Source organism: Carassius carassius, chromosome 34 (genome assembly GCF_963082965.1).
Source record: "Carassius carassius chromosome 34, fCarCar2.1, whole genome shotgun sequence".
NCBI classification, from domain to species: Eukaryota; Metazoa; Chordata; class Actinopteri; order Cypriniformes; family Cyprinidae; genus Carassius; species Carassius carassius.
The window spans coordinates 26,117,903-26,145,823 of NC_081788.1; the positions used below are offsets into that span (position 1 = coordinate 26,117,903).

General features: G+C 36.7%; 3 protein-coding genes across 4 annotated transcripts; 1 reads left to right on the plus strand and 2 right to left on the minus strand.

Annotated features, from left to right (window-relative positions):
- Positions 1-1,943: 1,943 nt before the first annotated feature.
- Positions 1,944-5,053, minus strand: uxt (ubiquitously-expressed, prefoldin-like chaperone). The gene is made up of 6 exons (XM_059523630.1): positions 4,738-5,053; positions 4,138-4,219; positions 2,622-2,689; positions 2,426-2,533; positions 2,245-2,308; positions 1,944-2,160 (listed from the first exon to the last, which is right to left on the minus strand). The coding sequence occupies exons 1-6, from the start codon at positions 4,818-4,820 to the stop codon at positions 2,101-2,103; spliced, it is 465 nt and encodes a 154-aa protein (XP_059379613.1). The 5' UTR covers positions 4,821-5,053; the 3' UTR covers positions 1,944-2,100.
- A 771-nt stretch (positions 5,054-5,824) lies between these two features.
- zgc:86609 (ER membrane protein complex subunit 3-like) lies at positions 5,825-9,758 on the plus strand. Its single transcript, XM_059523631.1, has 8 exons — positions 5,825-6,163; positions 6,526-6,583; positions 6,693-6,786; positions 6,881-6,985; positions 8,220-8,301; positions 8,385-8,464; positions 8,704-8,786; positions 9,335-9,758. Exons 1-8 carry the CDS (start codon positions 6,009-6,011, stop codon positions 9,428-9,430), a joined length of 753 nt encoding a protein of 250 aa, XP_059379614.1. The 5' UTR covers positions 5,825-6,008; the 3' UTR covers positions 9,431-9,758.
- Positions 9,759-10,871: 1,113 nt separating this feature from the next.
- On the minus strand, positions 10,872-27,801 carry LOC132114881 (ubiquitin carboxyl-terminal hydrolase 11-like). 2 transcript variants are annotated; one of them, XM_059523255.1, is made up of 21 exons: positions 27,589-27,801; positions 26,049-26,158; positions 25,175-25,305; positions 24,935-25,052; positions 23,985-24,130; positions 23,710-23,771; positions 22,152-22,245; positions 21,903-22,076; positions 21,101-21,259; positions 20,582-20,806; positions 20,166-20,249; positions 19,527-19,621; positions 18,810-19,016; positions 18,200-18,294; positions 17,377-17,829; positions 17,065-17,135; positions 15,701-15,813; positions 15,345-15,494; positions 13,463-13,578; positions 13,261-13,349; positions 10,872-12,387 (listed from the first exon to the last, which is right to left on the minus strand). In XM_059523255.1, the coding sequence occupies exons 1-21, from the start codon at positions 27,696-27,698 to the stop codon at positions 12,223-12,225; spliced, it is 2,967 nt and encodes a 988-aa protein (XP_059379238.1). In that variant the 5' UTR covers positions 27,699-27,801; the 3' UTR covers positions 10,872-12,222. The 2 variants fall into 2 exon arrangements, with proteins under 2 accessions (XP_059379238.1, XP_059379240.1); XM_059523257.1 differs by lacking the exon at positions 27,589-27,801 and adding an exon at positions 25,405-25,498.
- Positions 27,802-27,921: the final 120 nt, after the last annotated feature.

Sequence of the window (27,921 nt, forward strand, 5' to 3'; positions counted from 1 at the left end):
GGAGAAAAAAAATCTCAGAATGCTCCACGTGAAACTTTGGCGTTCCGCCCTTTTTCTATCGTGTCTAATGATTTTGGTTAATATGCACAAGGGAGGGAGAGAGAGAGAGAGAGAGAGAGAGAGAGAGAGAGAGAGAGAGAGAGAGAGAGAGAGAGAGAGAGAGAGAGAGCGCGCGCTCGTGTAGTTTGAAGACTGTGAGTGCGCGAGCGCGCGTGAAACTTTGGTGTTTCGCCCTTTCTTTATCGTGTTTAATGATTTTGATTAATATGCACAAGGGAGGGAGAGAGCAAGAAGCGCTCGTGTTGTTTGAAGACTGTGAGTGCGCGCGCAGCCGGGGCTCTCTCTCGTACGCGCCCTGTCACTGTCACTCACCGATCAAATAAGGCTTTGACAGCCGCCAAAAAAAAAAGATCAATGCAGAAAAACCCCTGGATCGGTTATATAACGTTGGACAGAATGTTGATCCGGCCATCGCGTATATTAAGCGCATATAAGGTAAACGTTTTGCAAACGTTTTTTAGAGAAATAAAAACAGGTCGACGAATCGATGCGCATATTTTGCGTCGACGTATTTTTTGCGTCGACGTCATCGATTACCTCGACGCGTTGTCCCAGCCCTAGTCTGTATGTGTAAAGACCTCTAACACTAGCTTGCTCTATTCTTTTTTTATTCTATCTGTTTTCTTTATATTATATTATTATATAAAATCCCATGTTAGGTGTACTGTGTTAACCTAACTGAGACTTGTTATAGCACTTATATATCATTGCTCTTTTTGTTGTTTTTAATTGCTTCCACTGTCCTCATCTGTAAGTCGCTTTGGATAAAAGCGTCTGCTAAATGAATAAATGTAATGTAAATGTAATGTATTAAAATTTTTGAATTGGGGTGCCTCACATGAAGATGTTCATATTTAGGGGTCTGTGACATCATAAAAGATTATTTATTACAGTGTATAATCAAAATAATGTCAGGCATGCATAGTGCATAGAATAATACAGGAAGCATAAACGACCCATTATTTGATGCATTGGAAAGTTCCATCTAAATCCTGAATTATACTGTATATCATTTTAAAATGTAAAATCTGTAATTCCATAGCCAGTGCTGACAATGTCATATTATAATGATTGTATAGTGTGTCATTGTGCCCAAATGTGGCAGTGAGTCTTTGTACAAAGAAAAATAATCTATTTCAGGAAGCAAGTCTTACAGAGATGCCACAATTCAACATCCAGTTTCCATGGCAACTGTTACTAGTGTGACAGGGTAGCCATCACACAGATGCGGCAGAAACTTAAAAATTAACCACTGTGTTCGTCAATCAGAACAGCTAAAACAGAAGTACAATTAATGATCGATTAACTGCCATGTAATTCATTGAAGGTGCAATCTTGAATCCCAAAGGAAGCACACATACAGTTTGAAAGCATTATATCGAACAACATACTCGTAGAAAGGATGAAGAACTGATTATGCGAACAGGGTAATCTACACATAGTTTTTGTTCTTATTATTTGTAGATTCAACAAACAAATTAATTCTACTTATATTTTCAATCACCTCCATTTTCTCATTTACATTTTTTCAACAGATTTATATTTTCATTTTAGATATACATCAAGACTGGCTTCATAGTGTAATTTTGTGGCTTGCTGAAATCACTGAAATGAATGGTAGAATTCTTATTTCTGTAAGAAGTCCTGTTTTAAGGAAATAAAAATGTATGAGCCAGTTAACATCACACATGACTTTCTTAATTTACAATTATACAATCTCATTAATAATTTGCTTGTCTAAACGAGAAGCCTCTTATATCTTCATTTTCATATAGATGGTCTAATGTTAAATGAAGGTTTTAAAAGACGATGTGTTCATGTATTGTGCGTACAGTGATATAGTTATTTAAAATGATCACAATGCCACTGATGGTAGGTTAACTAAAATGTTACAATTTATTCAGCAAAACTTTTCAAAAACAAAAGTATAACCTGTTAAAAGACAATGTTCCTCTAAAACTGATAAAATTCACATTGTTTGAAACAAACATTAATCATAAGTGCAAATTTAATACACTGTGCTGTGACTGGTGTACTGTACTAAAACACCTCTCTCCTGGCCTCTGGAAGATCTTTCAGACCTTGTAATTCCCTTAATCCCTACGAAAACAAAAAATTTTAAGCATCACAATAAAAAAATAAAAAAATAATAATGACAAGCAAGTAAACCATAATGATTTGTACCTCCAGAACCATGCGGATGTTGGCCTTTATCTTTGCTGCATCTTTGGTAAGGATCTCAGTATACCTGAAATATTCAAATAATGATGAACATCTGAACATCTCAAGGTAACACTTAAAAAATGCAAACATGCACATTTCAAAACAATCAAAAACCAAAAGATAAAAACAAATGATCTATTACTCCGTTAGCTGATTCGTCTTCTTTTCTATGAACTTCAAAGCCTCCGCGTGTGTGAATTCGACAAAGAATCCAAATCCAACTGCCACATATATTTTTGATGCATCAGGTCTAAAAAGGAATAAATCCTTCATGAGTTTGGCTTTTAAAATGTTAGACAGAGGCATTGATGTACAGTACACAGACTTGCAATACTTACACGTGGGCTTGCACATAGAAATTGCATCCAAGGTCAACATCTGTTTTGAGTTCTTTGCTGCCAGTTTCCTAAAGATGAATAAAATATAGCAAAAGCAACAAATTATACACAACGAGAGCAAGAAAACGATACAGAGACGGAGTAACAAATGAAAATAGAGACAGACAAGGTTACATAGAAAAGAAAAAAAAAACACTTAGAAACACATAAGGACATTGGAAAAAGCATAAAATATGGTGCGGCGAGTGGGGCGGGGCCGAGGGACGTGGAAACACGAGTGAGGCCGGCAGTGATTGGGCAAATCAGTGGCACCTGCGGCCCACCGCCGGTCTCGAGTCCCACGTAGGAGATGGAAGGATATAAAACTGGAGCGACGACAGTGAAGGACGAGAGAGGACCAGGCCTGGGCTTTTAGTTGTGTTTTGATTTCATTTTATGCGCATCAGTCGTCCGTGAGGGGCTGATGCGCTGTTTTGTGTTTATTTTTATTATTAAAGTTTCATGTTGATTGTCCGCCGGTTCCCGCCTCCTTCTTGCCAAAGATTACAAAGGTTGTAATTCATTACAGTGGTGCCGAAACCCGGGAGAAGGAGGGACGCGCTGCTGAAGATCCCTCGCCGCTGTGGTGAATCCGCGGTGCCATCGAGCTGGCGAGGAGGATGCCGCCATGGACGCTCGAGGCGGTGGACTGGAGCGAGTTGCCGGGACGGGCGAGCTCGCTGCCGACCGCCCACGATAGGGAGGGGCGGCTGCCTCCGTGAGGGAGTGGAGGAGTCGGCGCCGTTCGCCAGGGGGCCGGAGCCTGCTGCCTCCGTGAAGGTATCCGGAGGAGCAGGGAACGGGGGACTCCTGCCGGCTGCCCAAAACCGGAGGAGCCGTCGCGCCGTCCGCCGAGGGCCGTCCTGTGCCACCGCCAGGCACCGCAGAGGAGATCGCCCAGCCGGTGGAGGGCCGAGCAGCAGTGCGTCTGGGAACCGGAATTTATTTATTTTTTTTCTCTCTCCCCTCTCTCGTCTCTGTCGCTCCTCCTTCCATCTCCTTTTCTCTCGCCTCGTCTGTCTTACCCCCAGGTTCCCGTGAGCAGTCCCCCCCGGAGGGGGGGGGGGAGGGGAGTAGAGCGCAGTCTCGTGGGTACCCCCCGCCCTGCGAGGGGCGATGGGGGTATGTGGCGAGTGGGGCGGGGCCGAGGGACGTGGGAACATGAGTGAGGCCGGCAGTGATTGGGCAAATCAGTGGCACCTGCGGCCCACCGCCGGTCTCGAGTCCCACGTAGGAGATGGAAGGATATAAAACTGGAGCGACGACAGTGAAGGACGAGAGAGGACCAGGCCTGGGCTTTTAGTTGTGTTTTGATTTCATTTTATGCGCATCAGTCGTCCGTGAGGGGCTGATGCGCTGTTTTGTGTTTATTTTTATTATTAAAGTTTCATGTTGATTGTCCGCCGCTTCCCGCCTCCTTCTTGCCGAAGATTACAAAGGTTGTAATTCATTACATATGGTTTAGTAGATAAAATACCTGAATGCTTTTAATTGTATTCTTCAGCTGAAGGTATTGTGCTATTTTCTCATACACAGCATCTCTTTGCTCCAATACTTTCCTGTCAGAGCACAGAGTTAAAATAGTGGCAAATAATTTATATTTTTTGAATATATTTTTATCCTACACACATGCATACATACATACACATAATACATATAGTGGGAAACATTTATTTCATCCCCTGCTAATTTTGTAAGTTTTCCCACTTACAAAAAAATGAAGTGTAATTTTTATGTTAGGTTTATTTTAACGTATAGAGACAGAATACCAACTAAAAAAATCCAGGAAAAACACATTTTTAAAGGTTAGAAATGTATTTTTATTTTGGTGAGTGAAATAAGTATTTGATCCCCAAGCAAAACCTGACTTAGCACTTGGTGCAGAAAGCCTTGTTGGAGGTTAACATACATATACGTTATCATGTAAAATGGGTATTTACGTGGAACTCAATGGTACTTCAAATAATACCATTATAGGTATTACTAAAGTACATATTTAAAGAAATCACGGGATTACCATGGTACAAACATGTAAACATGGTAAAAGCAAAGCTAAAAATAAAGCGATGATACTTACTGTAAGTCTCGTTTCAGTACTTCATTGATAAATGTCTCATACTGCAATACTTTTTCATTGATACCGGGGGCCCCAGGAGTCATGATATGAAAAACAGATGGTTGCAGATCGACTATGATAAGGCGATATTTTTTTTAATCGTAGTCAATGTTTCTAATATTAACGTGCATCAGAGATCGACAGTCCCTTCGCTGGGGTGGTGCTGCACCAAAACGCTAGCAGGTAACAAAACGAATTTATTTTAATAGAAAAGACTCGACTGTGTGAAGCTAGACCTTCCTTCAGCATGTCACGTGGCTCCCTGCTTCGAAACCGGAAATGGCGTTAGCTAACTTTTTCTTTTTTCTTTTCTTTTTATTTGTATATATGTTTTTCATAGATTAGCCATGATTTTACCTATCAGTTAGTGATAGAAAATAATAAAACATAAGTGAATATGTAAATATGTCATAGTTCAAAGTAGTGAGGGGACGTGCGACTCATTCTTGCGAATCGGTTCTTTGAAACAGTTCGTCTCAAGGAATGCGTTAAAAAGCGTTTTTTTAACTTTATGACTTGATCATGTTTGATTAAAGGTATGTATATGCACACATTTCTCATTTTTATTATTATTAAAACTATTTATATTTCGTTTATGTGTTATTAATCATGATCAAAAGAGACTCTTTTTATGTAACTTTCAAAACTACAGAATTCAACAGCAAGTTCTTGCCTGGCATATTTATCACATTTACAAAATTTGTACGTACAAATTGAAATAATTAAAATTAAAAAAGTTAACTTAAAAAAATAATAATGTCCACCACAAACGTGTTAAATTGAGTAGAGACACGGTTCTCTGGATTTTAAATAAACTTTAAAGGCTGTTTGAAAATGAGGAAAAATGGGTTTTGAGTTACTCCTTTTAGTTTGATGTATATAAAATTTTCCTAATAACAATAATAAATATTTGTCTTTTAGAAAAGTCATATTCATTTGAATTGTGCACAGACTGATTCAGTAGATGAATCATTCAGACTAGTTTGTGAATCCATTAACAGTTTCATTAAAAGATCCGACTCAATACAACGACTCGTTCACGAATCGGACCTCTCTACTAGTTCAAAGGTCAAAAAGCAGCTGCGTATATGGCGCATGTTCACGCAGCAATGTGCCATTACTGTAGTATAAAAGTTCAGTAGTTTTACCATAGTTGGACTTTTCACTTTGTCGTAATTTGAGCATTATATTAAACTCGTGTTAGTGTTTTGAGTACAGATAGTTGTAAGGAAATGGCAGGCCCAGAGCTGCTGCTTGACTCCAGTATCCGCCTGTGGGTTGTTTTGCCCATAGTCTTCATCACATTCTTCGTCGGAGTTTTGCGTCATTACGTCACTCAGCTGATCCATAACGACAAGAAAGTTGATCTGCAGCAGGTGTCTGACAGGTGAGATGACGAATTCATACAGGTGTTTAGTCATAAACGTTATCAAACTCACAATATGTAAAATACTGTAATTCTATAAAAAAAGATGAATATTCTGCATATCAGGGAGTAAACCTAAAAAATCATCTGAATCGAAAAGGAGACTTTTCCTGAATTTTGCCCAAACCTGATCATTAGATATTTTAAATTTGTCCCAATTACAATACATGGAAATATGTCTTATTTCCTGCAAAATTATTCAATCATTGGCAAGTTCTTCCTAAGAGTTTAATTACTTCAGAAAACATTTTTTACATAATTATTGTAAATGTCTTTTGTGAATGCATATACATGTATCTATTTTAATTCATTTTAAATCACAGCCAAGTGTTGCTGCGCAGCCGCATCCTGAGAGAAAATGGAAAATATCTTCCCAAACAGGTATTAATTACTTTATGAATTACAGTGCCCAGGATATTTGAGTGGAATAAACTTATAAAACTCCATTTACATGTTTGTGTCACTGATCAATCACACCATCTTATCTCAGTCATTTGCCATGCGAAAACACTATTTCAACAACCCTGAGACTGGATTCTTCAAGACGGTCAAAAGAAAGGTGATCCCCAAAAACCCCATGACTGGTAAGAGCTACTTTAACATCCTAAGCATAGAAGAAATGATCTACTATGCTCCATTATAACATCTGCAATAACTGTGCTTGAAAACCTGTCCCAGACCCCAGCATGTTGACGGACATGATGAAGGGCAATCTGACCAATGTGTTGCCAATGATTCTGATTGGAGGATGGATCAACTGGGCCTTTTCTGGTTTTGTCACAAGTAAGAGCATTTGTTAATTGTCAGAATTAAAGGAATAATTCACCTAAAAATTACAATTAGCTGAAAATGTTCTCACCATCAGGCTTTCCAAGATGTAGATGAGTTTGTTTCTTCATCGGAATGGATTTGGAGAAATGTAGCATTCCAACACTTGCTCACTACTGGATCCTCTGCAGTGAATGGGTGCCGTCAGAATGAGAGTCAAAACGGTTGATGAGAACATCACAATGATCCTCACCACTGCATCAATTATTGTCTTGTGAAGTGAAAAGCATTGTGTTTGTAGGAAACAAATCCAACATTTAGGTGTTTTATCTTCAAATCATTGCTTGTAATCCATAATTTATAATAACGCTTCCTGCAGTGAAGAAAATCCAAGCTCATTCAAGCTGATATTCTGTATAGAGGACCTGTATTTTAACTGGAAGCAATAGTTTAAAGTTAAACTGTCTTAATGATGTATTTGTTTCTTACAAACACGCAGCTTTTTGCTTCACAAGACATTAAACGATGGACTGGAGTGGTGTGGATTACTGTGGTATTTTTATCTGCTCTCATTCTGACGGCACCCTCTCACTGCAGAGGATCCACTGCTGAGCAAGTTATGTAATGCTACATTTCTCTAAATCTGTTCTGACGAAGAAACAAACCCATCTACCCATCTTGTTTTGCCTGAGGGTGTCTAAACTTTCAGCAAATTTCAACTATTTAATGGTGAGCAACTCCCTTGAAATGCTAAACTATAAAAAGGATCTAGTGAGCATGCGTGAATGTAGTCTTCTTATTTCTAAAACAATCATTTGTATGTGTGACTGAATTCAGGGATGTAGGATGCATCTAAAAAGTGAGAAGGGAGACATTCTAAACCTAAACAGCCGGCTTATGAATTTTAATTGGGTGATGTAACGTTTGGCCAGTACTTTCATAACTCATTTTCAGAAAGGCAGAGGTTGGTAAGTGGGCTCTAACCATAGTAAGATTACCGCATATGCGTTTGTTCAGTCCACTGCTAATGCTAGCATCAAGCTTCTGTTCTCTCTTAAAGCAGCTACAGTTTGCTTTTTCTCATCGTTACCAAAAAGCAGACAAGATTTGACTAGTAAATGTCTGAAGGTTGTAATGGCTACTATTTATCTGATTCAATCTCAAGTGAATGTTATTTGAAACAAAGTAAGCTTGTAAGAGTTTAAATGAATTGTTATAAAAGTCTTATAAAAGCTTGTTTCCCCTTCAGCTAAAGTTCCGTTTCCTCTGACTCTGAGATTTAAGCCCATGTTACAGAGAGGAATTGAGCTGCTCTCTCTGGACGCTTCCTGGTACAGTATTGACATTGATGTTTTTTCATTTATTACCAGAACTTGAAAACTGTGAATAAAATCTGAATTTGCTGCTCTTATAGGGTCAGTTCAGCGTCATGGTATTTTCTTAATGTGTTTGGGCTCAGAAGCATGTACACACTCATCCTTGGACAAGACAATGGTTGGTTGTTTTTGTTTCTGATATTTAGACTCTTTTATGACCTCAACCTTATTGTGTTATATTCAATTATTATATTATATTACTATTCAGTATATTATTTTAATATAACACAATATTTAATATCATAAAATTAATATATATATATATATAAAACATGTAATTCTGTAACCCTCTGTATTGTATTGAACATGATTTCTGCAAAATTGAGATGACTTGCTCAGCTAGGTGTTTATTTTCAGCTGCAGATCAGTCGAGAATTATGCAGGATCAAATGACAGGGGCGGCGATGGCGATGCCTCCTGATCCTAATAAAGCATTTAAGGTGAGTAGAACATAATTTGCACAAAACCATTAAAACGTTTATAAGCGATTATAATTCTCTTTATGTGCAATATTAAATTATTCTGGGACAAACATGCACGCAACAAACAGTAAAAACAAAACATGCCAGCAGTTATTTGTGTTTAACACAAATTTAAAGTACATTTTTCTTCCCAGTGGACGGATTGATGCAACAGTAGCACTGGTGTGGAAACATGGTTGCTTTAATTTCATAACCTCATCATCTTAGGATAATTGTGAAACCATAAACTTTGCTGTTTTGAAGCTTACATAATTACAGAACTATTGAAACATCACATTTCTTGGGGAACGCAGATTGTGCTGGGTGCAATAAGTCGATTCAATCCTCATACACAAGTGATTATATACTTTGAGAGTATCATTTACTCATCCTCATGCTGTTGTAAACACGTATGTCATTCTTTCTGCTGTGGAACACAAAAGGAGACGTTTAGCCGAATGTTCACACTCTTCTCAGATGTGTAAAGCTCTTCAATGCTCTAAGTGTATTCATTACCATTGTTTCAGAGCGAGTGGGAAGCCCTGGAGATTGTGGAGCACAAATGGGCCCTGGAGAACGTAGAGGAGGAGCTCATGTGTCAGGATCTGAACTTCTTTAGCTAAGAATTACAGTAAAAAAACAAACCCTGATTTCAAATCACTTTTTGATATGAACTTAGCTAAGCTGCTAAGATGGTTCAACTCATAAGCAGATGTGATTTCTTTACACGATTCAAATGTTGATACTCGTTGACTGCAGTGATCTCCTTGAATGTCCTGCAAAGCATCTGTAATATGTCTGACATGTTTGTGTGAACTGAGTGTTGCACATAAACATTTAATTAGTTGTAAGCATAGATCTAAATTAATTTATGGCAGAGGTATTAATATACAGAATTTGTCATGTCTTAATAGTGTGTGTATGTGTGAAGTGATACCTTGAAAATCTTTTTGGGTTAGTTCTTTCTAAAGTGTTGTTAAAATGTCAGTTTTGCTGCCACCTTTGATTAAATGCTCTATATCAGGCAGTTTTTCTTTATTGTGGTTTCACTTCTTTATTGACAAGCTATTTCAGTCAGAGAGATAGTATAAAGGCAAACTGAATGGAAAACAGATATTACTTTGGTCACTGTGCAAGAGGTATTTAATAAAGATTATATTGCACCCTAAGGTGAGGAGGAAATCAGTTTTTGCTTCAGATGAGAGGAAATGAGCTCCACGTTTCAGATTGAAAATACTACATACTCAATATTCAAAACTCAAAAGCTTTTATTTGATAACTTCTTTATATTTCATTTCTATGCAAAAATGCCCCCACGATACAAAATCACAAATATGAAATTTGGTGTTTCATACTGTGAAATGGGCTTTTGAATATTGCAAAAAAAAAACATGGTAGCTTTAATAAATATCTGAATTTAATATTAGAAATGTGCTGCATTAAAGAAATTATGCTGTTTGTGACTCTCTGAAGCTGTTGATTCCAGCTCTAGTGAATTATTTTTGAAAAATAAATGCCAGAATGAAGCCATTATTTACAGTAAAATAGTAAGACTCTTTTTAAATGGATCGTTACATTCATTAAACCTTGTACAAAGTGGAAGACTGTAGATGAGAAAGGAGCTAAATCATGAGGAACAATTTCTTTACAAAAAAACAAGGAAAATTCCCATCAGTTCTTCGTCACAAGTTTGTAAATCTCACAAATGCGAACAAGAACATATCCTGCCATTTGCAACTTACTGTAATAATGCATTTGATTTGTAATTAAATCTGCACAAATGAAGTAAAAAAATACTATCATGTACAGACATTTTCATAAAAAAATTTTTAATGTTGAGTTGCCTTGAAAATGTCACAATGCTTCATTTTATTAAATAAAATTTAATATTTTTCCCTTGGTTTCTTTAGTTTTTTGTTCTGGACAGGTTTTGTGAGATTCACCAATATTGTTTTATTAGACATTAGAACACACTGAATGAATTAAATGCTCCTCCTACATATATATGTGATATGTTTATACATCTCTCATAGAACAGTGCCATAAACTCTATCCATCATCATCTGAGGAACGCAATAAAGCAATCACTTAATGGGAAGTGCAAATGAAAAAGCATTTTCTATAAGATCTTCTTTACACAGTGGGCCAAATGAATTACAACACTATAAGCAACTGAGAACTGTTAATATGCAATCAGTACGAACCGAGTGAATGCATTTCCCGTTGCCAAAGGATCTAAACATCCCTTTTTTCAGAGGTAAATCAATGTAAATGGAAGTCAAATGTGTACAATCTAACCTTGACTTTATAGTCAGCATTTATTCATATCAAAAGATGTGTATACAATTATATATTCAATCTATAATTGACAAAATAAAATGAAAGCTCCCCCATTCCCAGCATCTGATCCAAATTATCAAAGATAATACAACATTTAATACAAAAATACTGTACAGAGGTTGCCTTAAAAACATCACGTAAAGAGCTCTATCCAGAAAGCACTTTGCTGAAATATTCTCGTTGCTCCAAAGAGTTTGTTATAAATTGCACGCAGTTAGTCAAAAAGAATGTAATATTTAAATATTGCCGTGCATTTTCTTTCAATTAAGATTTAAAAAAAAGCGAATTCTAACTGGAAATCAGGTCTCCGTTTGTGTCCTGCAACAGAGTGGCTTTTCCCAGACCTTACGACAGAGGAAAACAACATCAAAAGAATGAAAATAAATCTTTAGAAGCCACTCTTCACATTTATAATCTCTCGCTCCACATTAGCATCAAGCAGTTACGAAAATAAATAGATCACGAGTGAGTGGACAGAAAGCTATTTCTCATTTACCTCCACCTATTTCTCCATCCACCTTTTAACAAGAAGATCTCAGAAATCTGAAGCAGCATCTCTGAAAATGACATCCCTGATATGAGAAACCATCATCCCAAGCATCTCTGCTAACAGCGCCCACGATGAGATGGAATAAACAGAAAACCTGATTCATGATGCTGAACAGTGCAGCTGAAGGTTGTACGTTCAGATCAGTCATCACCACCGTGGACAGCAGCTGAGCTAGCTCAGAAAAGCAAGCTTAGATAAAAAAATAAAGAACATGTCAGCGATGATGACCTGCAGCGGAAACCTCATTCTTTGAATTCTCATCGTCACTGAAGCGACTGAATCCGCCGGTACCAGCCTAACCCGCTTTCTTGAGTTTGTCACAAAGAAAAAAAACACACAAGTCTGCATTCCCAACCCCATGATGCTCGTGCACCAGCCTGAGAGAGTTGCCCCAGCCTCGTACTTCCTGTCAGTGTCAGAGCAGAGGCGGAGGTTCAAGTTTCTGTTGATTAAGATGATAGACAGTGTGCGCGGATGGAAGAGATAAGAGTGAGAAAGAATGTGTAAAAGAAAAAAGGCCAGAAGTCAGTCCGTCTCCATGCTGACACAGGAAGCGGCTCCATCCATGCCTTCACCGGTCTGGGAGGAGATGTGGTTCTCTGTCTGGGTGGAGGAGGGTATGGGTGGAGGGATTGTGGGCCGGCGGATCTTGTCTTGGCGCTGGTAGAACAGGAGGTAGGCAGCACTGGTCTACAAGAATAGAGGGAGAGTGAACATTTCAGTGACTTTTTTTATGTTTTTGCAAGAAGTCTGTTATGCTCACCAAGGCTGCATTTAATACATTAAAAACAAATATTGCGAAATATTGTTACAATTTAAAGTCACTGTTTACTGTTTAAATTGAAATGTATTCCTGTGATCAAAGCTGAATTTTCAGCATCATTACTCCAGTCTTCAGTGTCACATGAGCTTTCAGAAATCATTATTATATGCTGATTTGCATATTAATATTTTAATTTATATATTTTTTAGGATCCTTTGATGAATAGAAAGTTCAAAAGAACAATTTTGTAACATTATAACTGTCTTATCTAGCATTCGTGATCAGTTTAATGCATACTTGCTGAATAAAAGTATTAAAATCATAAAAAATACTGACCCCAAACTTTTGCCATATTGTGCTTTTTAAATTGTTTTGTTTGTTTAGATTTACTTTCATGAATCACCATTAAGCACAATAAAAGGACTAAACGGTAAGCTTATGAATTGTATTTTTAATGATTTTATTATTAGCCAACTCCAAAATTACACCTGGGTTTGAGATTTTTGTTTTAGATTTGGTAGTGGCCTCAACAAGTTTAGAATAAGTATAAGTATATACAGTATATAATAAAACAATTCCAGTCCACTGATATGATCATTTCTTGTGGACATCATTTTAAACAGATCGGGTTTTTTTTGGCATGTCGTTTTGGAGGCTGAAAAAGTTATTGTGTTTTGAGCAAAAACCAACATTTCATTTTAGAAGAGCATGCACTTATGAATCAAATTTAATAAAAAACATAGGGTCTATTTTGATTTCATGTTGATAAAGCAAACCACAGAAAGATGCATTAATCTCACCACTATTTGTTCCTCCGTTGCATAGGTCACCTTGCTGTCGTCAAAGTAATACCACTGACAATTATCCTTGTTTCGTGCATAACTAGTATCTAGAAGGGGACAAAAGAGAAATATTTGTGTAATGTTATTGTCACTAATCAAAATAGCATGCAATTTTTGACATTAATATGGTTTAATAAAAGCTAAAAAGACTGATGCATACAGTGACCATCTCGGAGTCCACCGTAGTGGTTGGACACAGCGATCAGATCATATCTACAGGGTGGTTCAGTACTGTTCACGCTCTTCTTTAGGAGGAAACCTGAGAAGTCCAAATCCCTGCAGGCAAAGAATGAAAGCTGCTTTTCACCAGAGCAATAACAACATATGGAAAGAAATGTAATAGTTGGAGAATCAACCAATGAAGATAGTTAGTTTGCTATATAATTATATATAATTTATATATTGGGAGGATGTGAAGGAACATTTATGAGCCTATGTTTCCATTATAATTATGCAATATATCACCATTACACAATAATAAATAAATGAATGAATGAATGAATGAATAACATTTACAACTGTACATTACCAATAAAACCAATTAATACATTTATACAAAGGAAGCATTACATTGATGAAAAGTGACAACAAAAACATCACTAAGGTTACAAAAGTTTTATTTTAAATAAATGCTGTTCTTTTAAACCTTTTATTATTTTTCAAAAAAATAAACCTTTCTTGAAAATAAGTTTACACAAAAATATTATGTAGCACAACTGTTCGCATAATTGATAATAATAAGGGTTTTTTAAGCAGAAAATCAGTATATATATTAGAATAATTTCTCAAGGATCATGTGACACTGAAGTCTGTAGTAATGATGCTGAAAATTCAGCTTTGCATCACAGGAATAAATTACACTCTAAAATGCATTCAAATAGAAAATAGTTATACTAAATGATCTTAATATTTCACAATATTATTGATTTACTGTACTTTTTATCAAATAAATGCAGTCTTGGTGAGCATTATAGCCTTCTTTCAAAAACATTTAAAGGGTTAGTTCACCCCAAAATTAAAATAAGCCCATAAATTACTCACCCTCAAGTCATTCTAGGTGTATATGGCTTTCTTCTTCCAGACGAATCCAGTCAGAGTTATATTAAAATTTGTCTTTGATCTTTCAAGCTGTTTAATGGCACTCAGCGGTTGTTAAAGTGCTTCAGTCCAAAAGAAGTAAAATAAAAAGCACCCACCCTTAATAAAAAGTGTCTCACATGGCTCCAGGGGGTGAACAAAGTCCTCCTGAAGTGAATCGATGCATTTTTATAATAAAAACAACAATATTTAAAACGTAATAATCACTTTGATCTAGCTTGTGCTCACAGTTGTAAACAGAATGACATATGAGGTCAGCTTTGCGCATGCACAGCTCAGAAGTGACACATGGGGAAACGCAAAGGAGAGATCAAAACAAAACAATAGTCACTAATCAGAAGAACAAAACGAGGATTTGTAAAGAAGAATGTTAGAGGATTTCAATATAAGCTAAGAGGATACTGGTTTTCCTTTGCTAAAGTAAGGAAACTTTGCTTCTTTTACTCCTGGTAACAAATGTTTACAAGAGACTCACCGGCGCATACCCAACGCTGACCTCATGATGTCATTCCACCGGAACTGCTTCCGTTTAACAACTGTGAGCGCAAGCTAGATTAAAGTGATTATAACGGTTTGAATATGGAAATTTTTCTTACAAAAACAAGAAAAGGAGACTTTGTTCACCCCCCGGAGCAATGTGAGACACTTTTTTTTTTTTTTTAATGGATGGGCACTTTTTATTTCACTTCTTTTGGACTGAAGCACTGCAACACCCACTGAGTGCAATTAAACAGTTTGAAAGATCAAAGACAATTTTTAATATAACTCTGACTGGATTCGTTTGAAAGAAGAAAGTCAGATACACCTAGGATGACTTGAAGGGGAGTAATTAATGGGCTTATTTTCATTTTTGGGCGAACTGACCCTTTAAAATCCTACTAATCCCAAACTTTTGGACACTAGTGTATGTATGTCTTCATCTGACAAACAGTACTTCATCTTACCGCAGGGGGAACTCCACGATGGTATCCAGTTTCTCTCGAGAGTATTTTGTGTAGGAGAAACGCTTTAAATGGATAATAAGAACCTCTGGCAAAGACCATAGATCCAGTTTCTTAGTGGCAAGCTGATGCTTTTTACATGTTGGACAATACCTACAGACCAAATAAACAAAGACAAAGTTACATGTGCAGAGGAAGCAATCCTGTTCTTTAAATTTACCTCTAGAAATTATGAAAAAAATGCTTCTGGCTTTAAATTATGCAGTTAACAACACAAAATGTTCCTCTTTCTTCATGCCCATAAAGGATAGATTGGAATAAAAGGCTAGATTCTTTGATAGAACCAAGTAGTAGATTACCAGGGGTTTTCCTCTTCCAGTGTCTCTACTGTGGTAAAGAGCGCTATAGATTCCTGCAGCTGCACTGTAATTTGCTGGTGAGGGACGTCCATGCTCTCATGCTTTATGTATTTCTGCAAAAACATAAAAAAACAAATGTTTGCAACAGAAATGCTGCAGTTTACATAGTTCGAAACAGCCAAGACTGAAACTAAAGGATTTTTATATTTAATTAATTAAAGGACCAAATTAATATTGAATTTAAGCATATTTTACATATTAAAAAGCTTTAAAAATCACTGTGAGAGCAGAGCAGTGGTTCCTGACTGGTGAGGTACAAGGTGACATCATGGACATTCAAGAAATACAATAATAAATGCTATTTTTTTTTAAACCATTTAACTAATGCATTTTTAGGATAGCACAATAAGGAATGTAAAAATGTTTATTTATTTATTTTAATGATGTTTACATTTATGTACATAAACTTTGGTGCTGTGTTGGGATGAGAACCAATGTTTTTGATAAACTAGATAAGAGAAAAGCTAGGCAATGCAGTGCTGGTTTAAAACACTTTATATTCAGTTATATTATTATTATTATTACTGCACTGACAGTTTTTTTTTTGCTGATTGAATTTGCAACATTAATACTGTTACTGAACTGAGTTAATAATTTAACTGACTTTTGTAGAGCTGCTTATAGCTGAACTGAACTTGTTTAAGAAATTGAGCAACTTTGCACCATTACTTAACTGAATCAACACTGACCTGACTTCAGCTGAATAATCTTTTTAGAGCTTCTTTACAACAGAACTTGCATATCACCAATTATGTTGTTTTCCTGTTCATTAATGTGCAGTTGCTTTGAAACAATCTGTATTGTTTAAAGCTCTATATAAGTGAAGGTGACCTGACTTGTCACTGCATTAGGAGCAATACTTTAAAGCGAAAGTGAAAGTGACGTGTAGTCAAGTATAGTGTCCCATACTCTGAATATGTACACTGCATTTAACCCAAACAAGTCCACACACACAGTAGTGAGTAGTGAACACACACACAGAGCAGTGGGCAGCCATTTTTGCTGCGGAAGCTGGGGAGCAGTTAGGGGTTTGGTGCCTTGCTCAAGGGTCTAACCTCAGTCGTGATATTGAGGGTGGAGGAGAGCACTTGCAGATTCACTCCCCACAGACTCGAACCCTTGACCTTTGAGTTACAAGTCCGACTCTCTAACCCTTAGGCCACGACTGCCTTTAAGAGTATAACACTAAACCTCTAATGGAATAGACTGGATTGATCCCTGTATGAGAGATTACATTCATTTCCTAGTAAAAGAACAAACGCAAAGCATTTCTTAAGGATAAAAGAGTTCATTACTAATCCTACCTCTGCTTCATTCTCATTGTAGTACTTCTTCTTCATGTCAGGGTCCCAGTCGATGGCGATATATGGCTGAGCTAAACAGAAACAGTGAGTCACGCCATTAGGAGCAGGAACATTTGCACTTATGAATGTTCCGAGTTAAAAGATACCATGACTATAAAAAGATGTGAATTGAGCACCCAGAGAAATAAAAGACATGCAATCTCACTTTGTTATGACCCTCGCTTGTCCGCACATGACCCTGAAGTTGTACAAAAGCATCAGATGTGTAGAGAAGTCTGTAATAAATGGAGTTTCTCATTAGAGTACACTTACAGCTGAAAGAGAAGCTGCCATCCAACTCTCCCATCCCTCGCTCTGTGGTACCATTAGAGTTGACCGCCTGCATGGTAAAGAGGGCTTTTTTCTGCCTCTCAGTGTAGCGCCGTCTTCCCGGAAGCATCTTATTTGCCTGCGCGCAAGATGCATGCTGCTCTTCATCTTCGTCCTCTTCCTTCTTGCCCGAAGGTTCAGCGTCAACACTTTGGTCCCCGTCAGTGGCGTTTTGGTTGTTGGTGTCAATGTTGCCACATGCTGATTGGCCCTCCTCTGTGCTCCTGCCCCGGTCTGGTCCGCTGCTCGACTCCTCCTCCTCAGCTTTCTCCTCCCCCTCGCTGCTCGGGCTGGCTTCTGATTGGCAGTTGTTCTGCCCTTCGGTCTGATTGCTTTCTTGAGTCACTTCCTCTTTATTGGATGGCCCTGTCTCCCCAGAGTCTTCCTCACCTTCATCTGTTCAAAAATGGATCATTATTGGTACACTAAATGCTTGGGGTCATTTAACATTTTTGAAAGAAGTATCTTATAATAATATTGTAAAATATTATGTCAATTAAAATAAATATGTCCCATTTAAATATATATGTTAAAATGTAATTTATTCCTGATATGCAATGCTGAATTTTCAGCATCATTACTCCAGTACTCAGTGTCACATGATCCTTCAGAAATGATTCTAATATGCTAATTGGCTGCTCAAGAAACATTTTTTTTTTAAGAAACATTAAATCTTCTGTAACATTATGAATGACTTCATCACTTTTAATGCATCCTTGCAGAATAAATGTATTAATTTATTTTAAAATAAAAAACTAAGTTATACCATCACTAACTCCATTGGTCTGTGCCTTGTACAACTCTTCCTCTTCTTCTTCCTCCTCTACTTCTTCTGAAGGGTCTAGTGGACGGACATATCGCCTATGTAGGGACACAATCATGACTCATATGAACGCCAACCCAACTTTGGCCTTTAAAAACAAAATGCACTCAAAAACCAGTGATACTGAAATAAACAATCACAATAACACCAATATGATCACAGAAGACACAAGAAGCAGTTAGTTACCAGATGCATTTATACAAAGAAGCATATAATTGACTGCATAAATGTAAAAATGTAAAAATATTTGTATGGACAATTATCAATAGGACGCAGTTAAAAAAAACATAATAAAGGAAAAATACAAAGCATATGTAGAATTAAAAATGTTTGATTCCAGGACTAATGACATATCTGGTAACATTTTTATAATCGAATTAATATTACGGTTTTTGTTTATTGTTGAAATAATGTCTATCATGATCACTGTATGTGTTTTCCTTCTATAACAAAAAAAAAAAAACATAAATGTACAGCATACTGAAAATAAAATGATCCTGATATTTAATCAAAACTAGCTTGTGACCAAACGAACATGACCGGCTAGACTTACGCCAGTCTTTTCAGGAGGAGCTGGTAAAGATCTTCCCTTGTGCACTGGTTGCGTGGCACAGATATCAGCAGCGGGTGACCAAACAGGGAGGTGCCATAGCTGTTGCTGCCTGAGCCGTAATCTCTGTAATGGGAGCGTTCACGCATGTAGATGGCCATAACCACCTCCTCACCATCCTGATCCACACAACCGCTGCTCAGCTGATACCTGCATCAACACACCACACCAACTGTCTGGAGATGCACCTTTGATACATATTATTTTAGTTTTCTTTCCTTAAAAGATGAAAACCTAATGCATTGTGAATTATATTTTGAAATAAACTACATTATATATATTGAAAAAAAAAGTTCAAAGATTTGGAAAAGTCAAGACACTCACAACAACTGAAAAAAAGAATATGTATATATAATTTTATAGAAATGACTAATTATATTATGAATTATATTTAGAAAATAAACTCCATTATATATTATCCAGGTGTATTTACTCTGTGCACCAGAGTAAAACACCAACATACAAAGCAACAAAATGAGATAAATTTAAAGGGGGGTGATTCTTTTCTATAACCCACTTCATGTATATATATCTTTTTTTATGAATTCCCATTGACAATATTGTCAGGTAATTGGAAATGAATGAACCAGGCTTTATAAACACTGTATATTTGTAATAACACTGTATGTTTACTGTTTACTCAGATTAGTTCTATCTTACACAAATATATCGTCCCGGTCCAGTATGCAGCTTAAGAATTCATCAGTTTGGTAAATCCTATAGAAGCGGTGATTGAAAACATCAGCCACAGCCATCTGTGAAGAGCAGACCAATTATGAGCTCAGAACAAAAACTTTAAATGGGTTTGGATTCTTGACGACATGGATACAGGGCCATATCATTAATTAAACCAAGATTATATGTGACCCTGGAGCACAAAACCAGTCTTAAGTCGCTGGGGTATATTTTTAGCAATAGCCCAAAAAAATATATTGTATGGGTCACAATAATAAATTTTACTTTTATGCCAAAAATCATTACGATATTAAGTAAAGATCATGTTCCATAAAGATACTGCATATGATATGCATTGCTAAGAATTCATTTGGACAACCTCAAAGGCGATTTTCTCAGTATTTAGATTTTTTTGCACCCTCAGATTCTAGATTTTCAAATAGTTGTATCTCGGCTAAATATTGTCAGATCCTAATAAAACATACATCAATAGAAAGCTTATTTATTCAGCTTAATTAGATTAAAGAAAACTTAAGACTGGTTTTGTGGTCCAGGGTCATATATCAATAAAAATTTATCAATACATTTTGCCAGTGTTTCAGTAGTTAAGAGGCTTGTTTGAACCTGGCTGGGAGGGAGGCCTGTTGCCTGAGAGAGGGCAGTGCACAAATCAATCACTCTGCCAGCTTTAGGGACAATCAGACGATACTGCAGAGGGAAGACAGACACAATCATCAGTCACCAGGATGAGCAAAACTCACAGTAAAGCAGTACTAAAAAAAGCCTTACTAAACGCTTTTCAACAGAACTACTTTGCCTTAAGCAAGACCGGCTCTGATGACATCATCAAACACCACCAGCTGTCTTCCTGTTTACAAACCTGCAGTGTTAAATCATTCACATCTGCCAAACTCATAGCATGGGCTCAGTCATAATGAGCATGTCTGTCGTGCTGCACATATGCTGCCTTTCCTGCCAAAAATGACTGAGCATTTTGTTATTTTGCTGTTTTTTTTTCCATTATATGATATTATACAAACCTGGGTGGGTTTGGCCGTGGGATCCAGTGACACATAGAACACCTCCATGACCCTCTCCTTACTAACAGGTAAGGGCACACTCAAGTAGCAGAAGGGGTCGAACGTCACAGAGACCTTGTTGCACTCAGGACACACCAGCGTTGACTTAAACAACCCGTGGAATGTGTCGACGATGACCGAATCGTTCCGCCGTAAATGGTTGCGCCATGCTTCCTCAGCCACTTCCTTTAAGGAATAAATAGAAATTAGATTATCATAGGAAAACTATGTTTTGTAGTAGAGATATTAATATGGTTAGCTTTAGAGGTCGAACCAATAGTGGATTTTACAGAGACTAAGCTTGAAAAACTGGTTGATAACAAATCTTTATGAATGAAAACGTTCAACCGAATAAAATAGAATGGAATTTATTTATTCATTTACACACTTTGTTTATAAACACGAGTGACAACAGCATTTGATAAATGAACTATTAATAAAGATAGATTCTTTGTGTACTATAATGTGTGTGTAAAGCACCTGGTCAGGTCTGCCATCAGCATCCCGGAGTTCAATATACTCCTTCTTTTTGACCCGGTTGAGGTCTTCATGTAGACCGTCCAAAAGGAAAGACAGCAGCTCCTGAGAGTCGTGTTGCTGGTAGCCCAGAAACTGTGACGCAAAGTGGCCGACCTTAGTCTGCAAAGACAAAAACAAACAAGGCTGCTTAATTATCTGCACTACTAATGGAGCAAGACTAAAAACAAACAAACAGAATTTAAGTGTTTAAAGCCTATAAATGACTTAAATTTATCATATGTGAGAGTAAACACATTTAAAATGTAAATAAAATATTCCTTTTTTGAATAAAAGCTGTTCTTATTCATCATAGAATCCTGAATACAATGTATCATCAGTATATTTTATAACAAATCAGTATATTTTCATGATTTCTGAAGGAATGGCTGCTAAATTCAGCCTTGATTCACAAAACATATTTGTAAATATATTCAAATAGAAAACAGTTAATTTAAATTGTAATAATATTTCACAATATTCCTAAAACATTACATAAATAACAGATCAAATAAATGCAGCCTTGGTGAGCAGAAGAGACGTCTTCCAAAAACATTAAACGATTATTGTACTCGTAGTTGTTTTTGTATATTAAGCTTTTATTAATAAACCTTTATTGATAGAAATGCAGAAAGGCAATCATATGAAGAAGAGGGGAAACAGTATAGTATCTGAAATGAACCAACTGATTTGAGTTCTGCTGGTGTCCGTGAACAAGTTTTGCATTAAAAATGCTAATGCAGAGTGATCACTACAATTAGGTTACCTTAAACACCCGAGGAACCACAGAATAGTGCCTGCCGGACCACATCTGTTTGATGACATCTGCATAGGCTTCTGCAATTTCTCCCTTCATGCCTAAAGGGTTGGTGAAGTTCAGCTCCTCCAGATATGAGTTCTTCAGAAAGTACTCAGTCAGTGGCGGTGTGTTACTTAGACACTGCAGGGGGGAAAATGCACACTTTACTTTAAGAAATGCCTTTATTATGAGTGTTCAGTGTGCATGACCTCTGACCTGTAAAGCTGAGTTCATGAAGCAGGTGTTGCCTAGGTTTGTGAGGCCACACACTCCAGGAGGGCCTTGATACGAGTCCTCATCAGAGTTCCGCCTGGAGACAAAAAATTCCATAATTCCAAATATTAAATAAAATGCGAGTGATGTTTTAAAGTCCAAAGAGCTACCCACCTAAACAGCATTTCTGCATGAGACAACTGCATTTCAATTTTTGATTTGGACAAACTTTCAAACATATTTACAGTGGCCAAAAATACTGGCTAGGTAGGTAGCTTGCTATGTTTGAATTATTTTTGAGAATTATAACTTTAGTCAAATGTTTTGCAGCACAACCAGTTATAATTAGTTTTTATACAACAATTTTCGACTTTTTGACAGTTACACTAAAATTACAATTAAGAATTAAATGTTAAGGCCATCTGTTAATACTTTTCAGTTACAAACCACACAATCCATGACTATAAACTTTATTATATTAATGTCACCTATAATATCACCCAGAGATATATTAAAAGTTGTATATACTGTAGTACATCCTACTTAACCTACCTACATTCAGTACACTCACATAAAGCAGTATATACACTTTATAGCAATATTAGCTGTTATTGTTCATGTTCAAAGCTCCAAACACAATGATGGATATATATTATAATTCACATATATACAGTACACTCATGTAATGTGATATAAATAATAATATATAGCCAATCTCAACTGCCTGATTTTTTCGTCACAAAAATGTTACTATATTATTGTCCAGCTCTATACTGTATATAGAAAGTTATACTATATACTGGAAATATACTACATCTGCATTCATACATACAGTACACTCATGTAAAGCGATATTAGCTATATAGCAAATCACAACTGCTTGTTTGCTTGCCTTGAATTGTCACAAAACTACATTATCACCCAGCTTTAATATGGCATGAAATACAAGGCATAAAGATATTAATTCAAGACAATGTGTATTGTGAAGAGCACTATTATGAATGAATTTGTCTTGACTATAACACAGTGTTTCATGACACTGTAAAAGATTATCACATCATAAGGTTGTTGAAGTGTAGAGCAAGTCATTTTGGCTGCCAAGGTTCAATAAATGGTATTTTTGATCTGGGAAGGAACTGTTAAATTCTAATGTTCAAAGCACATTGAAGTCTTTAATTTAAAAAATAAATAAATAAATAAACTAACAATACTATAATGGTTTATTAGACTCTGGCATTAAAGCAATAAAGGATGTTCTTCAACCTTTAACAAAAGCATGTGGGTTTTCTGGAGTGACTTATTCGACAGCGGGTGTAAATAATTTGGTCCCAGTTATTTTCCAAATGAACAATGTTTTCTACCAACCACAGGATGGTTTCAAAGTTTATTTGTGCTACACTGATCTCATTGCCTTGCCATTTCTTGAGGATGTAAGCATTTAACCTATTACAGATGTAAATGAATGGGGCTGATGTACGTGTCTTTGCATTTTTCTAAACAAAAACAGAAAGGAAACTTGCACTAGTGCACGAGAGAAGAAAGCTGGTGTCTTTATACTCACATGATCTGAGGTCTGGATGTGGGCCACGTACCATCCGCATTCCTGATCTCCATAATCACCGTCTGTAGAGTGAGCAGAGCATGTTAGGACACAACACACACACAAACACATGCAGGGTGGCCCATATCAGAGCATTCATTTAATAGTAGCAAGGTTTGTCTATATGACAAAGCCACAAGGCGAGGTTGCTGGCAGTTCTTATTACTGTAAATGTCACCAAATTGTTACATTACAGAATAGATGACCAGAGTGTAAATGTTAGGTGTGCATTTTACCATGCCAGAGCTGAGGCAGGAGTCTAGGACAGTCATGTTAAGGTTCCGTAGCCTCTCTGAGCTCGAATCCGTATTCCGCATCCACAGTCGGCTCTCAGCAGTCTCTGATACATTAAAATGCTGCCGTATCTTTTGATGAATAGCATCTATCACACACAGATACACACGTTAGAGATTAAAACATATGCATGCATTCAGAGCTCAGATACACCTAGCTGCCGATATCCTGAGAGGTTTCACACATCAGTTTACAAAATAATTGCATGCCAAATATAAAATAGACTTGCAAGTGACAGCATTCTGTAAATTAATTGGCAATCCAGAGCTTGAGCTAAATCTTTGATGGGCCGAAGACATTTAGTTTATTTTAAATGAAGTATAGTTGAAGACATTTAGTATGCCTGTTAAAAGGCATAATTCAATGCTTATAGCTAGAGTTACTATGAGCAGAAATAGTAATGTATTGATGTAACTGTCACCTAACTTAAAAGATATACTCTTAATAACATACACTACTGTTCATGAGTTTAAAGTCAGTATGATTTACTTTTTCTTTTTTTTATTAATATTTTATTCAGCAAGTATGCATTCATTTAATAAAGACATATATAATGTTATAAAAAATATTTTTCAAGAATCTATTTAATCAAAGAACCCTGAAAAAGTATATAAATGGAAGTTTCCACAAATGATATTAAGCACCAGAACTGTTTTCAACATTGAAAATAACATAGGATCATGTGACACTGAAGACTGAAAGATGCAAAAAAATTCAGCTTTGCATCTTATGAATAAATTACATTTTAAATATATATTCAAATAGAAAACAGTCTAGCCCAGATATTCATTGCAGTGATTTTACATGCAGAAAGCAAAATGAGAATGTACCTTTAATCAGATATGTTTTTGTGCCCACATATTTTTTCTATTCATTAACAGCCTTAACTCACTTATCTTGTCTGCTCGACTGAAGCGTCCAGAAACAGTACTCTCCAGGTTGCTAGAAAGACAGAGGTAGACCTCCACAGGATAGACCTCAACTTTAACAGTGCTGGGAAGATCAACAACCTGGAAAGAGGAAGAAGATGATTTTCACATCATCCTCAATTAATGACAAACACTGCCTATCTTGATCTCAAGATCTCTTTTGATTTTATAGAAAGAAAAGTCAGAAGTCTTGTTAACAATACCATTCTCTCCAAAGGAGGCTGATCGTCCATCATGTCATACCACGACAAGAGTTTATGCCAGGCTTCTGCTGGGACCAGGACAAAGTCATCATTCTCTGTAAGCCTTTCTTTAAGATGGTAAGAATCCAGATCTACAGAAAATATACTAAATATTAAAAACATCTTCTGCCTCCACAGTTATTAAAGTAATAGTTTGCCCAAAAATTAAAAATTGCCGAAAATGTACTCACCCACAGGCCGTTCAAGACGTAGGCAAGTTTGTTTCTTCATCAGAACAGAGTTGGATAAATGTAGCATTACGTCACTTGCTCACCAGTGGATCCTCTGCAGTGAATGGGTGCCATCAGAACAAGAGTCCAAACATAGGATAAAAATATCATAGTAATCCACAACTCCATTCCATCAATAAACGGCTGTAATAAATTAAGGAGTGAACTTTAAACTTGTAAGAAGAAAAAATACGAGTCCTTGATAACCTCGCTTTCTACAGTGTACTTTTTCCACTGGAGGAAGCATTATTATGGATTAGGGACTCTTACAAACATGCAACTTTTCACTATTCACAACATTAACTGATGGACTGGAGTTGTGAGGATTACTGTGATGTTTTTATCAGCTGTTTGGACTCTCATTCTGGCGGCACCCATTCACTGCAAAGGATCCATTTGTGAGCAAGTGTTATATTAAATTCCTCCAAATTTGTTCTGTTGAAGAAACAAACTTAATCTTGGATGGCCTGGGGGTGAGTAATTTTTCAGCAATTATTAATTATCGAGTCAGCTATACCTTTAAAGGAACAGATTTATGGAGAATGAGAAATTAAATGTTTTATGGTGCTACTATGGGATCTTGTGGGTAACATAGCAGCATTTACCTTCAAAGAGCTCAGTGTTATCAATTTTCCCAGGATAGGAAGAAGAATTTTGGTCCCTGGTGTGCACATACTCTTTCCATTGATCATACCACCTTTTGTCCAACAAATACCTGCAATACACAAACATGCAGCAGTCAAATTCAACACTGATTGGTTGTAGAAGTCCAACATCATTTAACGAGCTTAAGGACCAATCTGTTTCATGTAAACTGCACAGTGCAACAGTGTCAGAAATGAATTAAGACATCAAAAGCTTGTCATTTGCCTTTAATGATGGGAAGGAATTACAGCAGATCTGCCTTTCCTGTTCAAGGAACGAGACATTAAACATTGACAATAATAATAAATTATAATAAACATGATTTCTGTAGGATCATGTGACACTAAAGACTGAAGTAATGATGCTTAAAATTCAGTTTTGCATCTTATGAATAAATCGCATTTTAAAATATATTCAAATAGAAAACAGTTATTTTATATTGTAATAATATTTCACAATTTTACTGTATTTTTTATCAAATAAATGCAGATTTGCCCAGCATAAAAACCTTTCCTTTGCATCACATGAATAAATTATATTTTAAAATGCATTCAAATAGAAAATGGTTACCGACCCCAAACTATTAAACAGTAGTCTATGAACGTCATTGAATAAAATCAAAACATTAACACACTTTACAAGCAAAACATTTCACTAAAAACGTTTATGTTTAAAACACGCCATTTGTGCCATTCATTTGCAGACAAATGCATAAAAAACAAGCTTTTCTTTCTCAAGTTTACGTTAAGTGAATTCTGTGGGTTTCTATAGCGAAAAAAACATATATATCAATAGAGGATCTAAACATCACAAATTGAGCTTAGTAGCAAGAAAGCAATCTTCAAAGATGGAAAGTGGACTGAATTTATTATTTGTTATTTCGTATGCACTATTTATTGAAAACAGAACCCTAGCCCAGATATTCTTTGCAGCGATTTTACATGCAGAAAGCAAAATGAGAATGTATTTTTATTTAGATAATTTTATTGGTCCAGATCTGCCTTTCCTGTTCAAGGAACAAGAACAAACCGAAAGTAACTTTCCCATTTCAGACTGACACACCTTTAGAAATGGAAGTGAAACTTAAAGCAAGTGCAGTAATGAACTAGACACCATAAAACCAGATCATGTGAACATTCGCTTAGCGAAAATGAACAGAAATTAAATTTGTTAGAGTTGACGACGTTGGAATCTGGTACGACAAGTAACCTGTCAAACCTTAATGACGCTGAAGAAGCTGTTAACCAGGAAAACCGATCTAATAGGCCTGAAAACTGACCTGTATCATAGTTTCCCTCTTTTATTTGATGACTGATTCACTGAACTCTCAATCACATTGGCATGGCTGTTTCTAAACCTGAAGAACCTCAAGACCCTCAGACCGCACAAACTCAAGCGCGTTATCAGTTTCATCACAGAACTGTTAGTGTTTTTTCTGTGTTGTAGTTGTTTTTGTTTAATAAATGTTTGTTTTGTTATTAAGTCTGAAGTTTCTCTCACCAGCTGTCTCCGGCCCGGAGCTGCTGCTGGTTCAGGTTGTCGATCTCCCGCCACTGGGTGTCTAGTCCCGGAGGCTCCGTGGCCGAACCGATGCTGCTGTTCGCAGCCATAATCACTCATAAAATCCGTAAAGCGCCGTTAAAGCCGCATAGACACACCGGAATGTTTTGACGCAGGAAGTAGGAAGCGGCTAGAATGACAACTTCCGACCTGCGAGAGAGGGGCGGAACTGGTTGTGGCCAGAGCCATATAACGTTAGAGATAATGTTCTGGTTGTGGCTAAAAGGGATACAGCAACTGTCTATGGCAAAAACCCGCGAGTTAACAATAAAT